The sequence below is a fragment of the Gigantopelta aegis genome, chromosome 10, assembly GCF_016097555.1.
Source record: "Gigantopelta aegis isolate Gae_Host chromosome 10, Gae_host_genome, whole genome shotgun sequence".
NCBI classification, from domain to species: Eukaryota; Metazoa; Mollusca; class Gastropoda; order Neomphalida; family Peltospiridae; genus Gigantopelta; species Gigantopelta aegis.
Window position 1 is genome coordinate 69,205,103 of NC_054708.1, and position 14,503 is coordinate 69,219,605.

Genomic DNA, 14,503 nt, shown 5'->3' on the forward strand with positions numbered 1-14,503 from the left:
TCTGACGTCATATAACCGTAAATAAAATATGTCGAGTGCGTCGTTAAACAAAACATTTCCTTACTTCTGCACCATTTTTCTGCACTATTGTACATAATATTGTATTCCATTGTTATAATGCTGATAATTTGCAAAATTTAACGCAATAAAGAACTTGAACTTGTCCTAGTCGCCGAACAGTTCGACTAAAATTAGTCGGAAAAAATAACGTGGAGGCAAAGAATCCTACTGAAAAAGAATCCACTTTAGTACTGCAGGCTTTTGAAATTAGAAGAAGCATCGCTAGCATAACTTAGCTTAATAACTAGTTTAACATGTCTATATACCACTAGGGTTTCGAACACGCCCATCGCAAGTCCGGCCTCCGATAGGATCGGGCGTCTGACTCTGGATAGGGGCTAGCATAACAACAAACTAGAGGGTCATCACGTGGAGCAGTCAAGCATGCGAAATGCATGTTCAATGGTACCGGCGAAACAGACCATTGGCGGAGCCAGGATTTTAGATTGGGGATACCTTACTGCTTACATACTTATAAACATTTGACGTGCCTATATCCAATTAGGTGTCAAGCACGCTGTCCTGGGGACACCGACCAGCATCCTCGATTGCATCTCCAGGAACAGAAGTGTGTGTGTGTGTGGGGGGGGGGGGGGGCATATGCCAAAAGTTGTATGTGCAATGGTAGTTTCAGTTTATAAAAGACAGCGTAACACAAATCTAATACTAATACTTTCAATATCAAAGAAATGACAATTTATTTCTTTAAGAATAATGCACAATCTGCATATGTTTACCCTACACGTAGAACCGGTTTAAGGATCCGCGGGGCCTGTAGCACAAATAACAGCGAGACCTCCTTCCCAGGATATTTATTTTGCTGCCCCCTCAGGGAGAGGGGAAAAATTACCTGGGGAAAATAAATGTACACATCACCGCAGATCCCCCTGAATCGCGGGGCCCATAGCACGTGCTATATGTGCTACTAGGATAAACCGGCTCTGCCTACACGTACTATAAACTTACAAAGGAAATACAAATGGAAACGCCCCAGTTATCGATACGTGTTCTACCTTCGGCCAGATTGAGATTAATCCAAATTTTAAACATCTCATGGCATTTAAGACCATCCCTGGTATCTACCAGTTTTGTCGTTTGTGTGTTGGTCTCAAAGTAGTACCTCTTGCTTTTCAGAGAATGATGTATCTCTTGGTTCGTAGCGTATCCTCTTGTCAGATGATGGTCTACTTGGATGACTTTCGCATCCATATAGCTAAATTGGACGAGCATTTGAAATGTTTTAAAATTGTGCTGGATACATTCTAATCGTCTAATCTTACCAATGAATCAGAAACGTTTTGGGGGTGTGTTTTTTCATAGAAGAAGTAAATTATGTAGGATGCCCAAGGTGTGATGCAGATGTTCCACTTTACATCGTACACACTGATGCAAGCAATTATACTGGTCTAGCAGTGCTCTACTTCAACGCGATGATAATCGTTTGGAGCAGTCAATTATGTATGCTTCAAAACAATTGTCAGACTTACAGTAACTATTCAACAATTCACAGACAAGCATGAATAACGTGCGTCAAAAAATAATCTAACTTGACAACCTGATTGCTTGATATAGTCAAGCCACACTCTTGCACGTACTTCTGTCGACAACATTTAAAACGGTTGCACGACACTTATTGTATTATCCCTCGTAGCAATGAGAAAATAACGTTCCTGATATTCATAAGTGAGTAGAGTTAGATCATAATCAGAATCTTAACTGAATATAATAACCAAGGAAAATATGAAAAGATAGACAGACTGAAAACCAGGAACGCTACAAGTATATAAAGGCTAAAGAAACCTGAACTAGTTTGGATATTTAGAATTGGTTGAATAACAGTACCAGGTTGATTATATAAAGGCTAAAGAAACCTGAACTAGTTTGGATGTTTAGAATTGGTTGAATAACAGTACCAGGTTGAGTATATAAAGGCTAATGAAACCTGAACAAGTTTGGATGTTTAGAATTGGTTGAATAACAGTACCAGGTTGAGTATATAAAGGCTAAAGAAACCTGAACTAGTTTGGATGTTTAGAATTGGTTGAGTAACAGTACCAGGTTGAGTATATAAAGGCTAAAGAAACCTGAACTAGTTTGGATGTTTAGAATTGGTTGAGTAACAGTACCAGGTTGAGTATATAAAGGCTAAAGAAACCTGAACTAGTTTGGATGTTTAGAATTGGTTGAATACAGTACCAGGTTGAGTATATAAAGGCTAAAGAAACCTGAACTAGTTTGGACATTCAGAATTGGTTGAATAACAGTACCAGGTTGAGTATATAAAGGCTAAAGAAACCTGAACTAGTTTGGATGTTTAGAATTGGTTGAATAACAGTACCAGGTTGAGTATATAAAGGCTAATGAAACCTGAACTAGTTTGGACATTCAGAATTGGTTGAATAACAGTACTAGGTTGAGTATATAAAGGCTAAAGAAACCTGAACTTGTTTGGATGTTTAGAATTGGTTGAATAACAGTACCAGGTTGAGTATATAAAGGCTAATGAAACCTGAACTAGTTTGGATGTTTAGAATTGGTTGAATAACAGTACCAGGTTGAGTATATAAAGGCTAAAGAAACCTGAACTAGTTTGGATGTTTAGAATTGGTTGAATACAGTACCAGGTTGAGTATATAAAGGCTAAAGAAACCTGAACTAGTTTGGACATTCAGAATTGGTTGAATAACAGTATCAGGTTGAGTATATAAAGGCTAAAGAAACCTGAACTAGTTTGGATGTTTAGAATTGGTTGAATAACAGTACCAGGTTGAGTATATAAAGGCTAATGAAACCTGAACTAGTTTGGACATTCAGAATTGGTTGAATAACAGTACTAGGTTGAGTATATAAAGGCTAAAGAAACCTGAACTTGTTTGGATGTTTAGAATTGGTTGAATAACAGTACCAGGTTGAGTATATAAAGGCTAACGAAACCTGAACTAGTTTGGATGTTTAGAATTGGTTGAATAACAGTACCAGGTTGAGTATATAAAGGCTAAAGAAACCTGAACTAGTTTGGATGTTTAGAACTGGTTGAATAACAGTACCAGGTTGAGTATATAAAGGCTAATGAAACCTAAACCAATTTGGGTGTTTAGAATTGCTTCAATAACAGTACCAGGTTGAGTATGTAAAGAGTCGTGATTATGTGGTTACTGACTGGTTTAGTCGAGATGCAATTCATGTTGATGACATTGGTTAAGCTGATCAGAAAGAGGTCATAAATAGAGCTTGGACATTTTAGTTCTGCATTTACACATAGATACGTCTTGTTGATGGCAATATATCTTTTCGAGACGTTCAAGAACATGTTTTCAAATGCAAAGTATGTGTAGAAGGACAACGAGCTATTCCTAAGACGATATTTGGAATAACTAACACAGCTACACGACCATGGGAGATTTTGTCGTCCTCTTCCACGAATCCCTTCTGGGTATGAGTACATTTTACATGCAAAAGTGATCTGACTCGATTCATTATAGCATGGCTTTTTCGTGCTGCAACTCGTGTTACAACGTTAAAATTATTGGATAGTGTTCTATCGCTGTTTAGCCCACTACTTATTTTGCACAGTGACAATGGATCCGTCTTCACATCAGAAGACAGTGTTTGCTATTGTAGGGGATAGAACATCCAAAACCACCTTTACTCCACTTGCTCGTCCACAGGCTAAGCGGATCATAATCTGAAAGCATCTTTGGTGAACACGGCTAGCACAGAACAAGACTGGGACACAGTTTTGCCTGAAATAGTTCTTGCTCATAATGCAGTTCAATATTGAACTATTGAATTGCCACAGCATTATGTCATGTTTGACAAATCCAGTACCATTGATCATCTTTAATTCAGTGATTCTGTTTATGGGGTGGATGAGCCTGGAGTGCATGGGTTGTGGGATATTTTCCGCAAATGACAGATAGAGGCTAAGGAAATCAAACAAGAGACTTCAGATCGAGGAATTGTACGTATTTTCTGTGTAGGACAAACAGTTTTTCTGAATGTGAAAAAATAATAGTATAAATAGTTGTCAGTCAATAATCGTCAGCAAGGATATTGTTCCCAATACACCTGGATGACTAATTCTTAGCATACGAGGGGAGGAGGCGATGTCAGTAGTCAAACCGGCCTTGGTGGTGTCGTGGTTAAGACACCGGACATAAGGATGGTAAATACTAGATACGCAACCTAGTACCGGCTTCCACCCAGAGCGAGTTTTTACGACTCTGTGGGTAGGTGTAAGACCACTACACTCTCTTCTCTCTCACTAACCACTAACCCACTATCTGAAGTATGTGCCCAGTACAGCGTGCTTGAACCATAATTGGATATAAGCATGAAAATAAGTTGAAATGAAATGTGAGCAATCATACTCGGAACCTACATGTAGAGTTGGCTCCCTTGGTGCAGTGTTCTAGCTAGGATTTTAATAGGGCAGGGTGCCAATTTAATTGTAGGGCATGTTTGCTGTTGTTGATTTGTTGTTGCCCAGTTGATGTTGGCTCTGGTGAAGGAGACGGCTAAAATCAAGTGTGTTTGAGTGTGTTTAAATTTCCATTAACTTCTTATTGTGCTTTACGGTCACACAGACAGATGGTTGGATGGACGGCTGGACGGCTGGACTGGTGTACATGTGTGGACGTCTTATCTTCCGATATTAAATAAAGCTTTACACTATGGTGTGTGGTGTGCGTTCTGTGTTAACTAATTTGACAGATGTGTAATAGGCTACATTGAAGCTGTCATCATATTCTCTCTCACTAACCAATAACCCACGTTTCCTGGACAGATGGCTGAGGTGTGTGTCCAGACAGTACGCTTAAATATGAGCACAATAAATGCGTTCAAGTGGAATGAAGTGTGAGCACAACTACCCGATTTCACTCCTGGTAATAAAAATAACATACACTATGTTTGGAATGCAAATTTTAATTTAAAAGTGAGTTAAGTGAGCTCAGATTAAAACACAATTGTATTTCCATTTTCAAAAGGTCGTCAGGGTAGCCATAGGCGAACGTTTCAGAAAAGATCTGAAATGAAAGGTAAAAACAGAGATAAATAAGAGGAAGATATGGGTATGTCAATGTATGTTTTTAATGATTTAAACATTGTTTGCTTTGTACATTAGTAGTTTTAGTCTTTATAAATATTAGACGCTAAAATGTCACAAGATCTGGGAGTTTCGATTTTATGGCCAAACCTAAAGACACAAGTACAAACAACTCAACACACACAATTGCAGGGGCAGGATCTAAGTTCAGTTGGTAGATCTCTCGCCTGAGAGGGTTCTGGTCGGAGAATCGAACCACTTCAATAGAGCCAGGTAAACGTTGTGGCTATGTACTGAATGTGGCAAAGTGCAAATAAAATAGCCCTTGCTGCTACTGAACAAAATGTAGCGGGCTTCGTCTACGGTTGAAAAATAACCAAATAGTTTATATCCGATGATTAATACACATGTGAAAACACACACACACACACACACACACACACACACACACACACACACACACACACACACACACACGCGCGCGCGCGCGCGCGCGCACACGCATACACACACACACACACACACACACTCACTCACTTTCATACTGACACACACAGACGCAACCATGTGAATTAAGAAAATGGTCATGGCATTAAAATATGTTCTGGGAAAAATAGTTCATGACAGTTCGCGGTTAATATGTAAGAAAGTGTTTAATGTGTCAGTATTAGGAAAATAATTATTATCTAAGAAAAGTAACATAGAATTATACAAATAAATTATTATCTAAGAAAAGTAACATAGTATCACAAAAATAAATTACTATTTAAGGAAAGTAACATACATGTAGTATTATAAACATAAATTATTATCAAAAAAATAAAAAGTAACAGTATTATAAACATAAATTAGTATCTAAAAAACGTTCCACGGACAGACGGACATATACCCAGACATGTATACAAACATACGTACGCACGGGCACGCGCACGCACACACACACACATTTGAATGTTAACTGTCTTACCTAATAGTACATCATTTTCTTGCCGTAGCCATAGCCTCCGTATCCGCCGTAACCTCCCATGCCTCCGAATCCTCCCCAGCCTCCCATGCCTCCCCAGCCGCCGTATCCCATGCCTCCCCAGCCGCCGTATCCTCCCAAACCTCCCCAGCCTCCGAATCCTCCCCAGCCGCCGCCATATCCGCCATATCCTCCACCATATCCTCCGTAACCATAGCCGTATGAAGGCTTCACGATGATGCCAGCACTTGCCAGAGTCAGGCAGGCCAGGGCGAGGATCACGAGTTTCATCATCTTGAAAACTGAAATGGAAATAGATACAAATGGGAGCATCTCCAGAGAGATATTGGATGTCATGAATGGGAGCATTTAAGAACAAAATAAGTAAAAGAGAAATGGACCGAATTTACACAGCCTGATTGTATTTTTATTTAAATTACGTATATTTAACACCTGTTTTTTCTTTTTTTAAAAACCCCGTAGAAACAGCCTTTGTAAATTCTACCCAGTTAGTTTAGGTTCATGCAAACATTTACACATTTGTGAAAAAGGACTTGGAATGAGAGAGAACTTGGGAGCATTCACCAACTTGTTTTCTTCACCCCAGTTTTATAATAATTTAAAAACAAACCTTAACTTTTCCATTTGATCGCCAGCCCGTTCGACGAAGCGGCGTAGCTTACTGTCGTCGATGATTACGGTAAAAATGTACAGTTGGTAGTTAAATGTGTTAGATAATGATTTGGTGATTTTCTAAGACGGGTACAAACTAAGTTGTGTTAATATAATGTGCACATAATATGTTTATGAAATTTGGCATTCCATGAAAAATAGTTTAAGCCATGCGGCCTTCACACGAAGATATGGGAGTTAACTCTCATGTCTTATGCATTAAGCAATTATCGGTTCGTAGATAAACTGATGAAGTTACTTCGTCGATGCCTGATTCCAACAAATGCATCCGGGATGTTCCGAATAGTTGGTAACCAACGTATTATTTAATTTAATCGCACAGAAAATCTTAATCGTTAAGGGAATATTTACGACTACCGTACTTTGTGGAACGGTTATAAAGTTTACGTGTACCAGCCGTAAAACTCATTGTATGCCACTAGTTAACCTTAACTAAGATAATTTCGTGGAACGGGGTCCTGGAACCATAAATCCTTCGTCAACGTATGCTATTTCCTTTAAGCATTTTAGATATATTTCCAACATTGACCTTTATTTGTATTTATTTATTGGTCAATGTTAAATCACCTAAATCCTTTGGCAAAGCTGTCAGTTATTTCTTTATTTTTTGTTATTTCCTAATGGGTTTTTCTCTACATACGAGCATTTTTATAGGCGTTTTACTAAATGTTTATCCCAAATTGTGTCTGTTTCAAGACGTGCGCCCCCCCCCCCCCCCTCTCCTCCCCCAAGTGTTTGTCCTGTAGTTAGTAGGGATTATGGCCGGGCTGGACGTCACTGATCCTTAAATGGAAATATACATGTTAATAGTTGTTCAATTGCAATTCAAAGGTCAATATTAAAAATGTTAATTCACAGAGTATCGGGTTCCAGCCAGTTCACCACGACTGGTATACCAAAGGTCGTGGTATGTGCTATCCAGTTTGTGGGATGGTACATGTAAAATATCCCTTGCTACTAATGGAAATATGTAGCAGGTTTCCTCTCTACGACTGTACATTTATGTCGCAATTACCGAATATTTGACATCCAATAGCCGATGATTAATAAATCAATGTGCTCTAGTGGTGTCGTAAAAAAAGTTTTTCACACGAGTATTATCTGCTTCTGGTTCCCTTGGACAAGGGAGGGGTGGGGCGTAGCGCAGTTGTAACGCTCTGTTTCTATTGGGCTATTTCACGTTCCAGGCAGTACTCCACAACTGGTATAACAAATACAGTGGTATGTACTATCCTGGCTATGGAATAATACTTATAAAAAGGTTCCCTTGCTGCTAATTAATAAAAAAAGTAGGCCTAACCAATGGAATGGCGGCAGCGGGTTTTATCTCTAATTATCTCTGTGACCCTTAACCATATACCCGATGCCATATTACCATAACTAAAATGGGTTGAGTGCGTCGTTAGTAAAACATTCCTTCCATCCTTCCTTCCTTCCGTCTTTCTGAACAAGGGAAGGAGGAGACTTGGCAAACAGAAACAATCACAGCAGCAGAAGCAGTCATAATAAGAAGTAACCTGGCGTAATCAGAACATATCGACGAGAAGTAACTGTTATACAATTATAAATGTATTTTACTTACCTTGGTCGGAACGACTGTAGATTGGGAAGAAGGCGAAGGCGAGAGTGTTAAACAGGATTTCTGAGCCATTTTTATAGAGCAAATTTGATAACTTTGATGGATTTATGCTTCCTATTTGCAATTTTATTTTATTTTTAAATTATTACCCAATTATTAGTCATATCCAGTGGCGGATCCAGAAAATCCATTGGGGGGGGGGGGGGGGGAATGACATGAGGGGAAATGCCAAGGGAAGTTTGAGGGAGGTTTGGAGGGGGGTCGTAAAAAAATGAAATTAATATATAATAAAATATATAAATGTCGCAAATTTAGATCCGCCTCTGACATCTTGATTCTCTACTGTTCCATTTTTCATACCTGTTTTTTTATTTTTTTTATTTTACACAGTAAATTAATTTAATTTGTTTAATGAGAAATGTCACTAATCCATGTTTACGGAAGATTAATTAAGTATTTGATTGATTGAAAGCAGAATATTCTGCAATAAAATTCACAGCTCGAGGCTATTATTTGTGGTAACTCAGTACCGATTTTGAGGTGCAAAACAGTTACGTCAGTCCAAATTCATGCCCATAGGGCCTGGGTGGCTCGGGGGTGAAAATATACCATATGTGGATATACGGAACCACAGGGACCCCCCCCCCCCCCCCCCCCCCCCCGAAAAACATTAGGGTTTATAAGACTTTGTTCTTTGCTGTGTTCCCTAAATATATTTTGTTCTGTTCATGTAAGCAGAATAGTTACATATATTACTTTGAAATAAATACTGTATATCAACCGAGGCTCAACAAATTGAACAAACAATTTAGGAATCCCTTTACAACCATGATAAATCAATTATTTCACCTCTTTCTAGTATATTTCATAACACATTATAGACACTCGCCAAAGACGATGATAACCATCATCCGTTAAATATTATACACTTGGCCACAGTACGTACCACGGCTTTTTGGTGTATCAGGCGTGAGGTAGTCGTGGGCTAGGGAGCGGAATTTCGCTCAGTCGGTTGAGTGCTCGTCTGAGGTGCTTGAGTCGCAGGATCGAACCACCTCGGTGGAATCAGTGCACCACAACTAGACAAAGGCCGTGGTATGTGCTTTCCTGTCTGTGGGAAAATGCATATAAAAGATCGCTTGCTACTAATGGAGAAAATGTAGAGTGTTTCCTCTGGAGATTACGAGTTAGAATTACCAAATGTTTGACATCCAATAGCCGATGATTAATTAATCGATGTGCTCTAGTGGTGTTGTTAAACAAAACAAACTTTAACTTCCGTAGGGTAGTGAAAATACAACAATAACGAGAGGATCATGGGACCACTACTTTTGAGAGTACTCTCTCTTGACAAGTACCTTGCAAAAAATCAACATATTATGTAGACTATGACTATTATCATTTAGCCACCCTCATTCCAGAGCACCGCCTACTATTTTTAACATACATGTAGCGGGTTTCCTCTTATGACTACGTATCAGGATTACCAATAGCCGATGATAAATTAATCAGTGTGCTCTAGTGGTGTCGTTAAACAAAACAAACTTCCTCTCTTAGTGCATGTATGGGCGCATCCTTAATAGCTGAATACGGGGCGGGTCGTAGCCCAGTGGTAAAGCGCTCGCTTGATGTGCGGTCGGTTTGGGATCGATCCCAGTCGTTGGGCCTAATCGGTCGTGGTGTGTGGCAGTATACCACTTACACACCTGTTATCCGTTAATACTAAATGTAATAAGTAATTTCAAACCAATGGGTTATCTAAATACCACAGAGGTCAACATATTTCTAATCATCAAAGAAAGAGTGCAAAATGCATTTGACAATTTTGTATTATTTTTATGAGGAACTATTTGTTAAACCGGATTATAGTAAGCTGCTATAACAAATAACACGACAAATGGTGGTGGTGCTTTTAGTACAGATAGACAGCATACAAATATTAAAGAAAGTGTGTTTTGTTTAACGACATCACTACAGAACATTGATTTAGTAATCATCGGCTATTGGATGTCACACATTTGGTAATTTTGACATATAGTCTCAGAGTGGAAACCCGCTACATTTTCCCCATTAGTAGGCAGGGATCTTTTTATATACACCATCCCACAGACAGGATACCACATACCACGGCCTTTGATATACCCAGTCATGGTGCACTGGCTGGAACGAGAAATAGCCCAATAGGCTCACCGACGGGGATCGATCCCAAACCGACCGCACATCATACGAGCGCTTTACCACTGGGCTACGACCCGCCCCGCATACAGATATTAAGGATGCGTCCATACATTCACTAAGAGAGGAAGTTTGTTTTGTTTAACGACACCACTAGAGCACACTGATTAATTAATTGCTATTGGTCATCCTGATACGTAATAGAGGAAACCCGCTACATTTTTTCATTAGTAGCAAAGACTCGTTTATATGCACTTTTCCACAGACAGGAAAACACATACCACGGCCTTTGTCCAGTTGTGGTGCAATGGTTGGAACGAGAAAAAATAAGCTGAATGGATCCACCGAGTTAGGTCAATCCTGCGACGCAAGCACCTCAATCGAGTACTCAAACTGCACCAAGAGAGTATAAGCACAGTACACATATAGTACAAACAGGAATGGTTTGCCAACATAAGACATAACACACCAACACTGTGCCAGCGCTATAAGACATAATATTATATTGAATCATCAAGTAAAACTTTATTTAAAACTTCAAACAAAAGAGTTAATTATGTGCATCCAATGACCGATACTTAATTAATCAATGTTGTCTAGTGGTGTCGTTTAACTGATGTGTGCCTTACATTCCACAGTGTAATATATACATAGTTTCGTTCCTTAACTCTATCTAATATGGTGTCGGTAAACAAAGCAAACTTTAACTTTCTATTTAATATATACTTTCCGGTACGTCAGATTAATGCAAGCATGTACATTTGGGGGATAACACATATTGTTAGCGTACGTGCTTTATGGATGGCAGCAATGTAACATGATAAGATCGAGACAAAACAATCGTGACAGTCACAATCACAAGTATCATAAATATATGTATTAATTAAAAAATACTCGTGTCATTACGAGTAATCGATTATTTTTGCTTGTGATCTAAGCATTCTAGTAACTAGGCCGACATATGTTCTATGTACTTTATATTTTTTTAGGTAATTTTTATTTGTTGCATTATCAATACTGCCTGTTAAGGACTTCAGAACTGTGAGTTACAAAATATCGAATTAAAATTTCATTATTGAAGTGTTAAGTATAAGCCGAATTCGTTAATTGTGCTAAGCGTTCGCGTGATGCGCGATAGGTCTTGGATTGATCCCCTTCTGTTCGCTCATTTGGGCTATTTTCGTTCCAGCCAGTGCATAACGACTGGTATATCTAAAGGCGTGGTATGCGCTACCCTGTCTATGCGATGGTGCATACAAAAGATCCCTTGCTTCCAATGGAAAAAAAAATCCTTTCTAAAACTACATGTTATAATGACCAAATGTTTGACATCCATTAGCCGATGATTAATTAATCAATGGGCTCTAATGGTGCCGTTAAACAAAACAAACATTAACTTTCATTGTTCGTGTTTTCAAATATGTACATTTTGAACTTCACCTGGTTAATCGGTATTTGTCTAGGTAGAGCCTCAAGAAATACCGATTAACATCGACAGGTGTGCCGAGTAAATATATATAGTTCACACACACACATGCATCCATACAGAGAGGTATTTAACACTTCATTATTATCTATGAATAGATGTGTTCCTCATGTTCTTCACCAGTGTACTGTCCCTGTGTACAATGTAAGTGGTCAATGTTTTTGCAAAGATAAGCTAGTCGAAGAGAAGCTGTTGCTCATGTCGCTCGCTCGCGTATACTAATACATACATACATACATACACACACACACACAGAGAGAGAGAGAGAGAGAGAGAGAGAGAGAGAGAGAGAGAGAGAGAGAGAGAGAGAGAGAGAGAGAGAGAGAGAGAGAGAGAAAGAGAGAAATGTTTTTGTTTTTTTATTTAACGACGCACTCAGCACATTTTATTTACGGTTATATGGCGTCAGACATATGGTTAAGGACCACACAGATTTTGAGAGGAAACCCGCTGTCGCCAATACATGGGCTACTCTTTCCGATTAGCAGCAAGGGATCTTTTATTTGCGCTTTCCACAGGCAGGATAGCACAAACCATGGCCTTTGTTGAACCAGTTATGGATCACTGGTCGGTGCAAGTGGTTTACATCTACCCATTGAGCCTTGCGGAGCACTCACTCAGGGTTTGGAATGAATGAATGAATGTTTAACGACACCCCAGCACGAAATACTCAGGGTTTGGAGTCGGTATTTGGATTAAAAATTCCATGCCTCGACTTGGATCCGAACCCAGTACCTACCGGCCTGTAGACCGAAGGCCTAACCACTACGCCACCGAGGCCAGTAGAGAGAGAGAGAGAGAAAGAGAGAATGATACGTTATGATATAACTAAATTGTTAATATCGCAAAGTAAAAAGCCGTTTTGAAACGATATTAATGATACGTCGTCGTAAGAATAACATACACTGTGTTAAAAATGCAAATTTTAATTTCTAGGTGAGTTAGGTGAGATCCGTCTTGTGTCTAGTAGCACGAGCTTTCCATGTTATTCGCAATCGAACGTTCTAGCATAGATCTGAAATAAAATATCAACATAGATACCAGTAAGAGAAAGACAAAAAATAGTTTAATGTATGTTTTAACGATTTTTTTTTATCATGCTTAGTGCATTACTATTTTTATAAATATGCGATACAAAAATGTCACAAGGTCTGTTAGCTTCATTTGTATGTCCAATATAAGTAACAGTTCGCAAGCAAATTATTCTATCGACACAGATATTTAGCATTCCTTATGACCCAGTTACGTCAAGTTAGGCAGTTGGAAGAAACTAATTTAAACGTTCAGGTATTACTGTAGAACACAACTTATACTCCATGACACACAGACACACAGACACACTTGAAGGTCCATGTGTTTACCTAATAGTACATCATTTTCTAGCCATATCCGTATCCACCGCCCAAGCCACCACAGCCGCCCCACTCCCCATATCGCCCCAGCCTGAATATCCACCACAACCTTCCATGCCTCTGAATCCTCCCCATCGTCCGTATCCCCCAGTCTTGAAATCCAAGGATTAATGTAGACAGTATTGTAGACAAAAATCATAAGAACATAATACGCAAGCACGCACGCACGCACACACACACAGAGACAGAGATACATACACACACAGACACATTTGAAGGTTGAATTATTTACCTAATAGTACATCTTCTTGCCGTATCCGTATCCGCCGCCCATACCGCCCCGGCCGCCGCCCATGCCGCCCCGGCCGCCGCCCATACCGCCCCAGCCGCCGCCCATACCACCCCAGCCTCCGAAACCTCCCATGCCTCCGAATCCTCCCATGCCTCCAAAGCCGCCAATGCCTCCAAATCCTCCTCTATAGCCGCCCATGCCTCCATATCCTCCGCCATATCCTCCATATCCTCCGCCATATCCTCCGTAACCGTAGCCGTATGAAGGCTTGATGATGCCAGCACTTGCCAGACTCAGGCAGGCCAGGGCGAGGATCACGAGTTTCATCATCTTAAAAACTGAAATGGAAATAGTGGGAGCATCTCTCGTCATATTGTATGTTATGAATGGGAGCATATAAATCACAAGAAGATAAAATATTATTTTGCGTTGATAGGGGTAAGAACAAAAAAGGATATATCCGTATACAACTGTAAGTAGGCGAAGTCGTTAACGAAAAACGTTGCACATTACATATTTTGAGGTGGATTTTATGTGGTTTTGTTTGTTGTTTGTTTGTTTGTATCTTTGTTTGTTTGTCTGTTTGGTTTTCATACACCGATGAATCTAAATAAAATAACAGAAATCCGTATCGTCTGTAATGTCCAACGATGACTGAACCAGGTCTGAATTCAACTGAGGCAAGCGCTCATACATATGTCAACTATAAACCAAGATCGTGAGAATTGTAGGGAAACGCTAACATTATTTGTTGTTTTGTTTCTTGTTTTCAATGTTCTAGAAACGTCACTCCCTTCCCAATTTGTTTATGTTTTAAACCAATATTTATTGCCGTTGCGGTCTGGGGATTGGCCA

General features: G+C 39.4%; 2 protein-coding genes across 2 annotated transcripts; both read right to left on the minus strand.

Annotated features, from left to right (window-relative positions):
* Positions 1-4,970: 4,970 nt before the first annotated feature.
* Positions 4,971-8,493, minus strand: LOC121382547 (neuropeptide-like protein 30). The gene is made up of 3 exons (XM_041512003.1): positions 8,347-8,493; positions 6,075-6,373; positions 4,971-5,087 (listed from the first exon to the last, which is right to left on the minus strand). Exon 2 carries the CDS (start codon positions 6,363-6,365, stop codon positions 6,075-6,077), a length of 291 nt encoding a protein of 96 aa, XP_041367937.1. The 5' UTR covers positions 6,366-6,373; positions 8,347-8,493; the 3' UTR covers positions 4,971-5,087.
* Positions 8,494-12,914: 4,421 nt separating this feature from the next.
* Positions 12,915-14,035, minus strand: LOC121382602 (acanthoscurrin-1-like). The gene is made up of 2 exons (XM_041512119.1): positions 13,649-14,035; positions 12,915-13,019 (listed from the first exon to the last, which is right to left on the minus strand). The coding sequence occupies exon 1, from the start codon at positions 14,018-14,020 to the stop codon at positions 13,649-13,651; it is 372 nt and encodes a 123-aa protein (XP_041368053.1). The 5' UTR covers positions 14,021-14,035; the 3' UTR covers positions 12,915-13,019.
* Between the last annotated feature and the right edge of the window lie 468 nt (positions 14,036-14,503).